The 15,782-nt window shown below is 37.4% G+C and overlaps 1 protein-coding gene across 4 annotated transcripts in view; it reads right to left on the minus strand.

The window, feature by feature from the left end:
- hdac7a (histone deacetylase 7a) overlaps positions 1-15,782 on the minus strand; it is a 93,161-nt gene that overhangs the window by 7,759 nt on the left and 69,620 nt on the right. For all 4 annotated transcript variants that reach the window (XM_081387463.1, XM_081387462.1, XM_081387464.1 and 1 more), the window contains exons 13-21: positions 14,589-14,805; positions 14,367-14,500; positions 12,951-13,071; positions 12,679-12,728; positions 6,628-6,735; positions 4,159-4,214; positions 2,597-2,684; positions 1,595-1,714; positions 1,234-1,331 (exon numbers count right to left, since the gene is read on the minus strand). In XM_081387463.1, the coding sequence (XP_081243589.1) occupies positions 1,234-1,331; positions 1,595-1,714; positions 2,597-2,684; positions 4,159-4,214; positions 6,628-6,735; positions 12,679-12,728; positions 12,951-13,071; positions 14,367-14,500; positions 14,589-14,805 (992 nt within the window). The remainder of the gene's footprint in view (positions 1-1,233; positions 1,332-1,594; positions 1,715-2,596; positions 2,685-4,158; positions 4,215-6,627; positions 6,736-12,678; positions 12,729-12,950; positions 13,072-14,366; positions 14,501-14,588; positions 14,806-15,782) is intronic.

Raw genomic sequence — 15,782 nt, forward strand, 5'->3', positions numbered from 1 at the left:
GTTGGCAGATGCAAAGTCCTGTTTAAAGTGTCCTCAACATGATCCGTCTTCAGATTCTTGATAAAATAGAAAAGATCTCAGTGCAAATACTAGTGCACATGAACAAAGTAGAGAAACCGATGTGATATGAAGGACGCCCATAGGAAGAGCACCTGGTTCTTGGCAAAACCGATGATGGAAGGTCAAACGCTTCTTCCTGAACTCTGACCTGATAATGAACGGACCATGTAAAAGCTTAACAAGACATATAAGTGGATGGTGGAGTGGTTGTGGTTAAACTTCTGGACCACGGACGATATAAGAATAGAAAAGTTGCCGGGTTCCCCAACACCACTGCACCCTTCACACAACACTAAACACCCACTTACTCCAAAGACAGTTGGCAAATCACATACTGAGAAGGAACTACATTTAAATATGAACTTACTTAGTGAACTTTTATGTTTTTCGCATATTATGTACAAGGGAAGCGTTCACACTGCTGACATGTTTACCTGTTGTATCGTATCCACATTGTGTGTACGAAATAGATGCTGACGTCATCAAAATGTGAAATAAATTTTTTTTTTTCATTTTTTGCCATTTAATCAAATATTTTTCACTAATTTTGTATGTTGCTACAGCTCCGTCCCCTAACCCTGAAGTCAGCAAATATATCACATTTAAAAATCATGGTGTCTTCCAAAGTCCGAATTAATTTATTTGTGTGAAAACTGATCCATATATTAAAATATGGCATGGTTTAAAGTCCCCCTGTAGGCAATAATTTCATCCCTTAAAACTCATCTTTTTAATTTAACCTTTTTTTTTTCCTTGAAAATAGCTTGAATGTAACTCTACACCCTTGCCTCATTTGATATATGTGGATTCATGAATATGCAAATGTGAGTGAGCCTCCACTCACTCACTCAGCTCAGAGATCCACTCGTTGACGATCACACGTTGATCTGATTGGATACAAGGTAGTTTGTGATGTCAGAAACACCATCGATTTCAAACCACATTTTTGGGACTGTCTTTGGTTCAGTTTTAAGAAGAAAGTACTCTTATGCATTTGCACATGGTTTGTCTTAAATCATATTAAAAACACCACATAGACATATAAACTACATTATAAGCTTGATTTTCACCACAGGGGGACTTTAAATGAACAAATCTCCAGGGAATACTGTCCTTGTTGAAATATTCCCCTGAGTCAGTTGAGAATATCAAATAATGAAGTGAAAGTATCACCTGAAGGCAGCCAGGTACTCTGCGTCGCCCATGGGAGGATCCAGTCCACCGGTCCACGCCACATTAACGTTGAAACCCTCACCGGCACCAGAACCCACCTGGGACCAATCAAACCCAGACAGCACTGCTGTTAAACACTGAAAACGCTCCATTCACTGTGATCCTTTAGTGCTAAAGGCCATGATGCAACTATTTCTGGTTTGGGATACAACTGTGACGCATTGAAATCCTTCAGTGAGTCAATGAAAGGTTCTGTGAGCCTATAGTGAATTACAGTAATAAATAAGAATATCGACCAGGGAGTATTTGCTGTTGTATTTGCATTTGCTGTAATGGTAATCAATGATCTTTGGGTACCGACCTCTGCCGGCCCACCACTTCCGGGGAAGAAGTTTCCATTGTCGTAGCGATGGAGGGAGATGTAGAGGACGCTGGGGTCATTGTAGAAGATTTCCTGGGTGCCGTTGCCATGGTGAACGTCCTGAATGATTGATGACGAAAAATAATCAGGATAACAATCGTTTAAATTCAGTGCACAAAGGAACACTACAGCGAGTAAAAAACGTTTACATTTTATTTGAATTGTTAGCAATTTATTTTCTTTCATTTGTATTTTGGTTGCTGTTCAGTTAACATTAGCAGTACCTTTGTTTTGGCCCAAAAAATACCAAAATTTGGAAGTGATTTCATCGAAAGACTGATAAACTCAACTCATTCTATCTGTTAACCGATATAGTTCAACTACACTGTTTAAAAGTTTGAATCAGGTGCAAATCAGGTCATATGACCCATTCGAAAACAATATTTTCAATTAGGTTTCATTCAAATATCCCAGAATAATTGTAGAATTTTTGCAGTAATGAACTAGCGCTGATAGCCACACTGTAAAAAAAAAAGTTGCTACCCTAAATTTAAGTACAATCAACTTGCATGTTTAAGTAATTTCAACTTAAATTACATTAAACTGGCTTTAAAAAAATAGTTGAATCTTGTATAACTTATAAAAATTGCTGAACTTATTTTGATGAGTTAAATGCATATGTTGTCATAACTTATTAATCATGTAATTTTTTTTACAGTATATTGGCGATGTATCAGTAATAAGACTAGCTATTTTTTGTTTATCAGATGTTGTGTACTGTATTTAATGTGGATATTTAATTGAAATAAATCGTTCTTTATTTTTCATCCTGTACATTACACTATTGTGATGCCTGAACTTACTAACAAACTCTTATTGCTTTAATTGTGTATAATAGGGATAGTATAGATATATTAGTATAGACTTCCAATCTCAGCCATCATATCAGTTATTTGACATAACATGAATATAATGATTAGCATTCGCAGAATGAGCTCTCACCCAGTCAACGATGAGGATTTTACTGGCACTGAGTTTCTGCTGGAGCTGCTTGGCAGCGATCGCCACAGAGTTGAAGAAACAAAAACCCCTGAGAGAGAGAGAGAGAGAGAGAGAAAGAGATAAAGTGAGGTCTCCCACATTAAATGCCAACAATTATTGGAAACGCAACAACAAAACTGTAGCAATACGCAAACAAATTTCCTCACGCATCGGAACTCAGTTTTATCATGACAGAAAAACCATTGAAAGATAATAGGTAATCTAAAAGCATTTAAATATGTACATACACACAAATAATAAATGTGGAAACTTCAAGCAGATGATTAGGTCTGCACTGGGAAGTAAGGGAGTGAGGTGAAACGCTGAGAAATGTGTGAAAGAGCGAACTCAGCAGGCCAATAACTGCTGAAATAAATCAGCGTCTTTCCTCCCGCTCCCTCCAAAGCTTCATTATCAAGCCGTAAATATCCACACACACAGACAGGCGTGCTGACGCTGCAACACACACGCCGAACGCGAGGTGACAGAGTGCACATGTGCGAACACAACGCCCACGACAGACAAACACAACACTCCAAACATGCCATCAACACACATGTACAGGAAGAAGCATTTCACTCATGACCACAGTAAATAAACACAAACTCACATGCACGGCACACTGCACAAGCACCCACATTTTTATCATTATTATTATTATTATTATTTTATGTGAAGAACTTTATATAGTAAGACAGTGGAAAGCAGACTAGGAAAAAACGACACAGGCCAGATTTCAAGCTATGCACACGTCTTAAAATCACCATTAAATCAAAACTGACCATTCTTATTTTTTATGGGATATAGCAGTATTTGTGCTGGGTGGGCATCGATTAATCACATCCAAATTAAAAGTTTGTGCTTACATAATATATGTGTGTGTGTGTACTGTGTATAATTATTTTGTATGTATAAATACACACATATGCATGTATATATTTAAGAAATATTTGCCTGTATATATATATATATATATATATATATATATATATATATATAATATATATATTATATATAAATATAAATATTTTATATATAAATAACACATTTTTCTTAAATATATACATGCATGTGTGTGTTTTTCTAAATACAAAATACACAGTAGTACACACACACATATATTATGTACACACAAACTTTTATTTTGGATGCGATTAATCACGATTAATCGTTGCCCAGCACTATTCTAGACGATTAATTTGTGATTTTTTTTTTTAAATATTAATAGTAATCTTTAATCAGAATAACTTCCACTCTCAGCGACATCTCTTTTCTGATGATGAGGGCGGGACTATAACCTGTCACTCACATGAGATCCACCAATAGCAAACCACAACCACCCAATCAATTCCCCACGGACAAAATCAAGCCCCGCCCTACATTTGTTCTTATTGGAGAATCCTTTTCACTTGCATATATGTCACAATAGGGAAGAAAATATCGCAACTTCCGTTTCATACCGACATTAAACAAACTCAAGCAATGCACACAGAGAAGTTTCTGTCTGTAACAGCCAGACTTACATGGGGTTTGACGGGTCTGCGTGATGTCCTGGTGGCCTAACCACAGCAAAGCCGTTCTGAAACATTGAAACCAACATGTCATTAACTGTGCATTTACCAAACCATGCTTTCACAAACGGGCCACCACTTTCAGTTAAAGCAATAAAGCCATTTCCCTGAAACATCCCCTATAACCTTCATTAAGTTTAATTACCAGCCGGGGACTCGAGTGATTGAACCGTTCCCTCATGTTGGTTACAGTTTTCCACATCTTAATCAGTTCGGTTTGCTACTTGGTTCATTTTTATTTGAAGCGACGGTAATTGCAAAGGCTCTCTGAAAGGAAACGAGGACTTGATTCTGATTGGTTGACAGATGATCCAAGAGTGTTGACTGAAGATGCATTCACGTCACGTCGGAAATGAACACGAGATTAATTTCATGTAATCTTTTACAAAAATGCCGGTAGCAAAGTTAAAGTTTTTACACTTTACACATATTTCTGTTTATTATAGCCAGTGATTTCTTTATTCTTCAATACTTTGTGAGAGTATTTCACTGTGGAGCTTTAAGGAAGTGAGTATCTCAGAGCACAATCTCAGAAGTACCTTAATAACAAGATGACAACCCTGATGCAACGAGAATTTTTTTATAAGCAAACAGTCAGTTAAAGATGCTAATAACTGCATTTTATAATTAGCATGACAGTAGATTCGTTTTAATTAAAAATAGTGAATCAAAATATTAACAAGCTGCTTTTCAAAGCATGTTGCAGTGTAGCATAAAAAAAAGCTTAATCATTGTATTTCTCATTCAGCTTTACAGCAGAGCAAGCTGTCAATAATCAAACACTCACTCTTCTGTCTCGTACAGTACGCCTGAATCATTTTACTGAATCAGTTTGTTTGCATGGATTACTTGCAAAATGTAATGCTTTCATTCTCATTTAGATGTTTCCTGCCAGATGATGTCTTTACTTTATATAATCTGATAATTACACATCAATGCAGATAAACAGCTTCATTAGTTACTAATGTTCAAGAGTTTGGCTCAGTAAGATTTTTTTTAAAGAAATAATACTTTTATTCATCAAGGATGCATTAAATTGATCAAAAGAGACAATAAAGACATTTATAATGATTCAGAAGGTTTCTATTTCAAATAAATGCTTCCTATTCATCAAAGAATCCTGAAAAAAAAACATGGTTTCCACAAACACATTTAGCAGCACAACTGTTTTCAACATTGATAATAATCAGATGTTTCCAGAGCATCAAATCCTCATATTAGAATGATTTCTGAAGGATCATGTGACACTGAAGACTGGAGTAATGATGCTGGAAATGCAGCTTTGATCACAGGAATAAATTACATTTTACAATATATTCACATAGAAAACAGTAATTAACTTGGTGATTTTGTTAAATAAGGGTCTAGTTAAGGTACTTAAATTATTTGAAGCTTCTTTAACATATGCATATTTTTATAGTAGTTCCAGGTTTGTTTCAGATCCAGGTGCAACAGGACTTTGCTCATCAGCCACTGTGGCTACTGGTTTTCCAAAGTTACTCGCCACTCAGCATTTCCACTGGCCACAATTCTGACATCGATACCATGGGGAAAAACTGCCATATAGATATTTTCATATCATCTCATAATTTGTCCGCAGGTTTATTAGGCCGCTGTCACTTTAAGACCTGACGCACGCATCCATTACACTGTTACACATGCGTTTCTTTCGTAACTGTTTACATTCACTTAAAACACTGACTGTTTACGCGAATACTGGCCAAGACCATTTTGACATTTTTTGTGTATTTGACTGTTTAAGCGAAAAATAACTCAATTTAGTGCTGAGAGACGGCTTTATGTGCCACACTTTGGGTGTGAGTGCAAAATCTGCGGGAATGAGTAAAATATGTGCAATATGTGCAATCCCACTCTGAAATTCAAGCCCTGTAACATCGACAATATTCATCCGGAGCAAATGAAACGAGTGAGTGAGTGGAGGCGGGTTTGTGTGTCACTCGCTCTGGGAGAGATGAGAGAGAGAGAAAGAGCAGGTGATCTCCTGTGTCTATTCTGTGGAAAATGAGTGTTGGAAGCGTTTCAGATATTTCAGTATCGATTTTGAAAAATCGATATTTTTGACAACACTACAGTACATTTCACCAAGTTTATCATTTCAGATGCCTTTTTAAAAGACTACAATTGAAAAATGTATATATTATATATAAAATTCAAGCCGCCAGCATGGCTATTAGGAGTGACTGCGTTACACGCCACTGCTGAAATACACACGCTTTTGGCGGGTGTTAATGTCATCAAACTAGTACCATCAGAATTGGCTGTTTCTAAGCCGGACATCTAACCAGTGGTGTAAAGATGTTGGAACACACCTTAAAAAAAGATTTGACATGGATACATGTGGCTGACCTACAAACTAAACAGACGAACAGTGTGAATTTTAGTATGTTGTTTTGAACAGACCTTGAGCTCTCCTTTAGCCACTCTGAAGGCCAGCTCGGTCACGCTCCCGGCCGCCATGCGGGACGCTGTGGAGGTGTGCATCTCGTTCCAGATGGTGTCGTTGTCCACCTGTCCAAATACAAGCAAAGAGCTCTGGTGAGGACTAAAAACCTGTTGATTTACTTATTTACTCCACTTAGGAGAACCCAATCCGTTCATAAACAAAACTGCTTGGCTCAGTGATTTATGTGCATGTAATCCCAAAGTTAACACTTGATTTTGAGACAGTTTCACAGTTCCACCCAAGCCCTGGCTCTCGTAATCCCTCAGCGCCGCGTACATGACACATAATCTATGTCAGTCACCCATTCTGCCAGAATAAAATGATGTAGCTGAATTGTCTTGGCGTACACTATTGCACATTTATCATTATGACAGCCGTGATCAACGTTCATAAATCTGCAGAGCCGCAAACAGCGGTTCAAGCGAAGGGCACGTATGCACGATGCCAGCGTCACATGCTGTTACGGAAAACGTCCCATCGTAAACTGATGAAACAGAGATGTGTTCGTCAACAACAACCGCAGACAACAAGACGAGGTGGAATCTGAACACATATTTCAATGATCTCATCTTTTATTCTCCTTAACTCACAACTTAAACCTATCAATAAACTGAGCGTAATCCTATTCAAATAACAGATGAACGAATAACCAGCTGTACGCTTTCACACAGATGTTAACGCTGGAGATTTATGACGCAATTTGTATGCCCAACCATATTTGTATAAAGATCACTCATGCTCGCAAAAGTATTTAGATGCTTATTTTTGTTGTAAGCATCCACAAGGCATAGTGTGTGTTACAAATTACAGAACGTAAACTACATTTCAAGAATACACTAAAAGAAAGCGGCTAGAATGACAGACACTATAAATAGATTTCCTGTTATGTGTCATACTAATGGTATGTTTAAATATTCTTTGTGTGGTCTCCATATTGCCATAAACACGGTCTCTCATCACTGCACCGGCTTGCAGATTACACGTATTATCATATTGGAGGATGAAAAATGCCTAAAATGTGATACTTTGAGCCAGATCAACCATAGTCGTTCAGCTAGTTCTTGTCTGTGCAAAATGTCCAGACACATTTTTTATTTTACTAAATATTTACTAAAATAATTAGAAATAAATTTGATAAATCAATCAACTGACAACTATGGAAGCTTGTTTCTGCCACGGAATAAAACAATTTTTATCTCACAATTTCACAATCTCACAATTTTTTTCTCACAACTGCGAGTTTATATCTCACAATTCTGACTCAGAATTTAGAATTGTGAGATATAAACTCGCAATTACGAGTAATAAAGTCCAATTCTGAAGGAAAAAGACTAAGATAAAAAATAAAAAAGGTGATTGCGACTTTTTATCTCTCAATGCTGACCTTTTTTCACATAATTGCAAGTTTATATCTCACAATTTTGACTTTATAACTTGCAATTGCATGTTCTAAAGTCAGAAATGCAAGATGTCAACTCGCAATTGCGAGAAAAAAGGTCAGAATTGAGAGATAAAAAGTAGCAATCACCTTTTTAATTTTTTATTCTGTGGCGGAAAGAAGCTTCCATAGACAATCAATTGACTTTATAAAACACATTATAAACACATTTATATTTCTTCATTCTGTAACCATTTAGTAAGTTTCACAAATAAATAAGTTGCTGACGAACACAAATAAACAGAAGCAACAGTAATCTGCGTCCGCTGGGAATCATATTTTCTTAAATAAAGACCAGGTAGCACCAACTTCACATACAGTATACAGTGAATAAGAAATGAGTATGACAAAGCGACCAACGGGATAGAGTGCAGCATAGTTAGAAATCAAGGGTTTAAAGCTGCTTGCTCGTGTCCCGACTGACAGCCAAAAGTCCCGCTTGCAAAATGTATCGACAAAAAAAAAAAAGAAATATCAGCTGATGATATCGGTCAAGCCGATTATCGGTCGACCACTAATCATAACCCTTCCTCGTAGTCATACAGCCTGTTTATAATCTAAATGGGAAACCACATGCTCCACAGGTTCACACGCCGATATCCGCACAAACCAATGAGACGGCGCCATTTAAACTGTTTATTTGAAGCCATTTGTGCAATTAATATAAAGGAAATCAGCCATCGGATCTGTGCATTAGGCCTTGTAGTAAATGCAGCATGTGACATTTTGCATCAGGTCCCTCCTTCCATGTAAGTCTATAGGATTTTATTGTCCAAGTGAAAATCATAATTCTGATCATGTCCGTAGCATAAACGTTGCTTTGAACAAGCCCCTCGCTCTAAGTATGATTGGTAGTAATAGTGATGTTTGCTTCAGTAAACGGCACTAGTAAGAGAAAGGAGACCATCATTAAATTAATCTATAAAACCACATTCATAAGGGGCATGAGAGTACGGGGTGGCCATGAGAAGAAAGAATGAGGTTATACATTCCCCTCTCTCCCTTTTGTTTGTTGCCCTGCTCCCCACATCTTCCTTCTCTCTTTTTTCTCTTTCATTTTCCCTCATCCTCTTTTTTTTTTTTTTTTTGCAGAACTTGCATTGCTTGTGGTTTGGCACTGTGAACAATGAGAGGGCTGGAATTTCTTTTATCCTTCATGGCACATATTGTTCCAATCAATCCACATGGACCTGCTCTGGGCTCGATCGGCGGAGTGAAGTTTTCAACATTTTCTCCAAATTTTCAGCAGGGGTGCTGCCCGTGTCGACAGTGCTGGGATCAGTGCTCTATGACTTGTAGTTAAATGGACTGGCAGGACCTCGTATGGAAAATCCACACATGGTGTATAGTCTGTCAGCCAGTGGTTTCTGTGGAGCGTCACTGGGGGCTCGGCAAAAGTCTGCATTGAGGAACTGCAGAGGCACTAGTCATAAGCACTGCATTTATACCTAATATCTCAAATATCTCTATGGCAGGGCTGTCCAATCCTGCTCCTGGAGGGCCACAGTCTTCCAACCCCAATTAAACACACCTGAACCAGTTAATCAAGGTCTAATTGGGCATACTGGAAACTTCCAGGCTGGCGTGTTGAGGCAAGTTGCAGCTAAACTCTGCAGGACAGTGGCCTGACCCTAACCAGGACCGAGTTTGACACCCCTGACTTAACTTCACCAAAAAATTTAAATTCTGTCATCATTTACTCGCCCTCATGTCCCCCTCAAACCCATAAGACTTGTTCATCTTCTGAACACAAACGAAGATATTTTTAATGAAAGCTCAGAGATTTCAGTCCCTCCATTTACAAAATCCATTCCACCAAAACTGATGCTTCAAAAAGTCCATAAAGAGATCGTAGAAGTAATCCAGATGATTCGAGCGGTTTAATACAAGCCTTCTGAAGAGACACGATCCATTTATATGATGAACCGATTGAATTTAGGCTTTTGTTCACATTTAAAAAATTGACCAACATGACAACGGCAGCTAAAACGTGATTGATTGACATGCAAAAACCAATGAGTTTTGTACCCACGCATTATGCAAGTTCTGTTGAGGATTATGTTTGCAATGCCTTTTGGTATTTTGTGATCCGTTAAAGTTTTGGTTGTGTGGACTTTCAATAGGAGGACAAAACACTTTAGTTTAGGGTCCAATTCTCACTATTAACTAGTCTCTTGTTAGCATGTATATTACTAGGATATTGGCTGTTTATTAGTACTTATAAAACACATATTAATGCCTTATTCTTATTCTACATCCCTTAATCACCCAATACCTTAATTTAACAACTACCTTACTGACTATTAATAAACAGGAATTAGGAGTTTATTGAGGCAAAAGTCGTAGTTAATAGTGAGTATTGGATGCTAAACTAAACTGTGACCAAATATCTTCATTTGTGCTTCAAAAAAGAACAAAGTATTATTGGTTTAAACTGACATGAGGGTGAGTAAATGATGACAGAATTTTTATTTTTGGGTGAACTAACCCTTTAATTTTAGGCAAATAGAGTGGTAACACTTTATTTTAGGGTTCACGTCTCACTTTTAACTATTTGCCTATTAGCAAGCATATTACTAGGATATTGGCTGTTTATGAGTACTTATAAAGCACATATTAATGCCTTATTCTGCATGATCATATTCAACATCCCTTAATCCACCCAATACCTAAACTTAAAATGCTACAAAAATACCTTACTAACTATTAATAAGCAGTAAATCAGGAGTTTATTGAGGCAAAAGTCATAGTTAATAGTGAATATGTGTTCGCCATACTAGAAATAGAATTTCTGGGCCGATGACGATATCCGCTAACAAACAATGTTTTTGCATTATAAGGTTGATAATGATGTAATAAAAACTAGTAAAACATAATTTAGAGTAAGGGTTAGCAGAATAAGTTGACGTAGTTGCAAAGCCACTTATAGTCAGTATATTGTCTGTTGGAGGACCATCACAAAATAAAGTGTATATTAAGTGTATATTATATATATATTAAGCAGACAGCCTACTAATACTCTAATGACTGTTAGTTGACATGTAGTTGCAAAGTTACTTGTAGTTATCACAATGTCTAAAGTGGACCATCGAAATAAAGTGTTACTGTCTATGTTCACTTACAGCAGATGATTCCGATTAAAACTAGAGATGCACCGATTACAATTTTCTGGGCCGATTCCGATTTCCGATGTTTCATTAGGTTTGACCTGCCGATACCGATTTTAGCCGATTCCGATTTCATTTTTTCTAACCACTTTACAGCACACACAAATATTTATTTTATATCATTTCTGTAATAAAACATTTTACAATTTGCATAGTTCACACACATCTAAAGTGCAGTGTTGTGGAAGAACCATTTCCTTTTCGCATTCAATATCCAATAATTATATATATATATATATATATATATATATATATATATATATATATATATATATATATATATATATATATATATATATATATACATATACATATATATATATATACATATATATATATATACATATATATATATATATATATATACACACACATGTATTTAGCAAACGAAACGTCTGTATGAAAACAGGGAATGGCAATAAAATAATATATAAATAAAAAATAAAATAAATATAGCCTTGCAGTATTAAGATATTTCTCAAAGCACACACACACACAGGCCTATTGCAATCACTTGTACAAACTGAATAATAAAACAAGTTTAAATGGGTACATTTTCTATAAATATTAGTCTTTGTTTTCTTTTCTGACATAGCCTACTCCAGTTCTTGTTAAAACACGCAAATTCTGTGCATTTTGGGCACTTTTTTTGTGAAACCCTATAAGGCTATTTTCCATCAAAAGTGTGCTTTCCCTTTAATTGAGCGTGAGCAGTGCAGCAAATAGACTCGGCGCCGAAACACGCGCTTCACTGCTCGCGACGCTCCTGCTTGATGCTCACGCGCTGCTCCTGCTTCCGTTGTGAATGCACTCAATGATTAACATGCACGCCAAAAAAAATACGCGCTTGCAGTCTGAACGGACGTAATTCACGAGGTTTTCTACATGTGCTCCATGTGCACGTGTGATGCTGATGTTGCGCGATGTTAATCATGCGGCGCCCGAGTGCATTTGCCCGGCATAAAATCGGCATTTGTCAGACTGACCGGCCGGTCGCCGGTTACGGCCGATCACGTGAAAATCGGCCAATTCCGGTCACCAGCCGATCAATCGGTGCATCTCTAATTAAAACCAGCCCAAACACAGCGTAAGATGACACGTGGATCTTTAAATAACCCTCAAAGAGCAACATGACATGCTAACTTGGCTAAAAACATCATATTTTTTCGAGTCATGCTTTTATGTACACAAATACTGTCTTACTGTATGTTGCAAATACTCTCTGCTGAGAGTATTCCATTTTCCATTTCAATAATAATAATGACATTTTCCCAGTTACCAACAAATAATATAATGGCCAGCATCATATCACGCATCTCTACTTAATTTACGATCAAAACAAGTTTCTTGAAGGTTTATGACCAAGTTGAAGTGTGTGTGTGCGTGTGTGTGTTTTCACTTACCCCGACACCCCCACAGGGCAGCATGACGAACATCCGCTGTGACAGTATGCCTGTTGGACACAGTGACGTCAAGCCGATTAACTGTCATTCTCGCAATCAACGTTTGACATTTCCAACCCTTTAGTCATTTTGAAAGTCGCTCATATTCGTGTGTTGGCGTGCCTGTGTGTCTTTGCTTTGAAAAATGGGGTGTTGCGCTGGCCAAACTGTAGCTGACTCATGTCTATAAGATCTGAATCATGTGTGTGTGTATGATGATGATTATGTGTTACCGGCCAGTTTGCGATTGTCCAGTTTGAGGCGGTTGAGTGGATTGGTGCCGTACAGCAGGACGTGTCGCTCCGTGTGGACAGACTGTAACTCTTCTAGGGTGGCCTTTCTTCCTCGAATACTCTGAGGAGGAAGCAAACACATCAAAGATGATGAGAGACTTTTCATGCTGCAAACATGGGGTCAGCAGTGGTGACACTGGAGTTATTAAAAGGAGGGCGGTTTCTGGATGTTTTGGTGAATTTCCCTCCTTTTTCTCAATTCTTTCAAACTCTTATCAGTATAATGAATGTGAATGAGGACTGACGCTTCGAAAAGGACAAGAAAGTGTGGTCAAAAGTCATTCAAAAGTTGAAGAAAAGCCATTATTTAGTGAAAATTTGCCTGAAAATAAATTCTAAGAAGTTTGTAAGAATGCGATTCGAGTTCTCAAATATTTTCTGAAGATCATCTTATTATTTTCTTAAGAAGTAAATGACTTTGGTTTTGGTTTTATCTGATTGTATGGAGGTTCTCGGTGAGGTGTATGAAAGACTCGCTGATCAAATCACAAAAAACACTACAGTTTACCATAATAAACATCTAAGTATTTACATTGCGCCGCTTTTTTAATGCACAGTGTAATTTCGGTTATAATGCTTAATATTTGAAACAGCTCAACAAACTATTGAAATGACTTTGCTTTGGGGATTTAAGACAAGTTGGAGGGGGTTGTAACTTTCGGAGAATGATTTCTTAGAATATTCTTTTCATGAATTCAAATACTTCCCCCGGTTTCACAGACAGGACTTAAGTCTAGTCCCAGACTAAAAAGGCATGTTTGAGTAGTTATAACTGAAAGCATATCTTAAAATATGTCAGTGCCATTGTTTTGTCTCAAGATGCACACAGGTAATGTTTTTTTCTAAGGCATGTTAATAAAAGCTACTTAAATGTCCTACTTTAACTAAGGTCTAATCCTGGCTTAATCTAAACCCTGTCTGTGAAACCAGTTCACTGAGCCAATCGGATCGCTAGGCTTGAGGAGCTGATTTCGAGGGAGGACTTGATTTCTCATGACACGCGATCCGTCCGATTTGTGAACGAATCATTCAGACCTGTTTTCCCGAATAGCAGCTTAAACTTCAGTCTGTTCCTCGCATGAATCAATCATGTAGCTCCAGAAGGCTAGGATGCGTCACAAAGGCTGCTTTTATGATGCTTCCTGGAGCTTTACAGAATATTGAAGAGGTCTATAAATGTGTCTCTAGTGCCCTCCAGAAAAAAAGAACCACACGAGGATAAAGGAAAGATGTGAGACTGTCCATTTTGGGCTGAACCGTCCCTTTAATGTGGATGGGTTGAAGCAAATATCATGCTAGAATGATAGGACAGATTAGTCAGCGCCCCCTTTAGGAAAGGAGAGGAACTGTGAATACCTCGCACTGGCCCCTGAGGCCCCTCTCCTGCAGGCGGGACCAGATGCTCTGGATTCTCCCAGCATGCTCCGGGTGGCTGCTGTTGTCTCCGCACGTGCACTGGTGCTTTAGCATCTGGGAGTCGTACACCAGACCTACACACACACACATGAAGGCATTGAGGTTTGAGTCAGCGAGGACTGAAGAGTGAGGAGTGAGGGGTGTTTGGCGCAGGCGCTGTACCCGTGGTGAAGCGCGGTTGGCTCTGGGACGGCTCTGTGGTCGAGGTCAGAGGCAAGGTTTTGTCCGGCAGCGTCAGCGAGGTGGAGGCAGGAGACGACTGCGTGCGAGACAGCGGCCGGTGCATGCCGCCGAGCATCATGGGTACCGTCAGCGTCTCCATGTGGGCCGTCTGTCTGCGCAGTTGATGGAGTTGTTTTTGCGTCTCCCACAGACGCGACTGCAAAAGAAAGCGCTTTAATCAAAACATGTTTGTATGCGCTACTGGGAAGTGCCTCTAAATGCATCTGAGATAAATGTCTGTAATAAAATATAATATTCTGTTGGGAAAGTATGAAAAAATTATGAAATATGACATTAATGGTATTTGTACCTCATGATAGACGGTGTAAATTAAAATAAAAATAAAAAAAATATAAAAAGTAGCAGCAATAACTTAAAATAAAAATAAATGTACCTCATGGTAAATTGTTGTACTGCTTTTTTATTGTATCACAGTAATGATGATGTTATGGATAATAATGAGAATGTCAAACAAACTCAAATATAAAACATTGAAACACTACAGTGATTGCTTAATTGACATAAAAATAATGTCAGTGTTAAAACAATCTGTTTTTTTTAGGTTTTGAAGTTATATTAAAAAACACAAAAGCATAAAACAGTCAGGACAACAAAAGACACATTAACATTCAACAGTCAAGATTTTCTTTTTTTTAAGAAATGAATACTGTTACTGAGCAAGGATGCAGTAAATGCAAAGTGAAGACATTAAACATTACAAAATATTTAAAAAAATTCTAACTTTTTCTATTCATCAGAGAATCCTGAAATTTTTTTTATCATGGTTTCCACAAAAATATGAAGTAGCACAACTTTTTTTAACATTAATAATAATAAAAAATGTTTCTTGAGCATCAAATCATCATATCAGAGTGATTTCTGAAGGATCATGTGACACTGAAGACTGGAGTAATGATGCTGAAAATTCAGCTTTGATCACAGGAATAAATTACATTTTACAATATATTCACATAGAAAACAGTATTTTAAAATGTTACATTTTAATAATATTTTATAATATTGTTAAAATAAGTCTTGGTGAGCATTAGCGTATTTAAAAAACAAAAACTTTTTTACTCAGATGTGTTTTTGTGAAATTCACCCATAAACAATCATTGGAATATTATATTTCTT

This window comes from Scardinius erythrophthalmus (genome assembly GCF_964197995.2).
Source record: "Scardinius erythrophthalmus genome assembly, chromosome: 15".
NCBI classification, from domain to species: Eukaryota; Metazoa; Chordata; class Actinopteri; order Cypriniformes; family Leuciscidae; genus Scardinius; species Scardinius erythrophthalmus.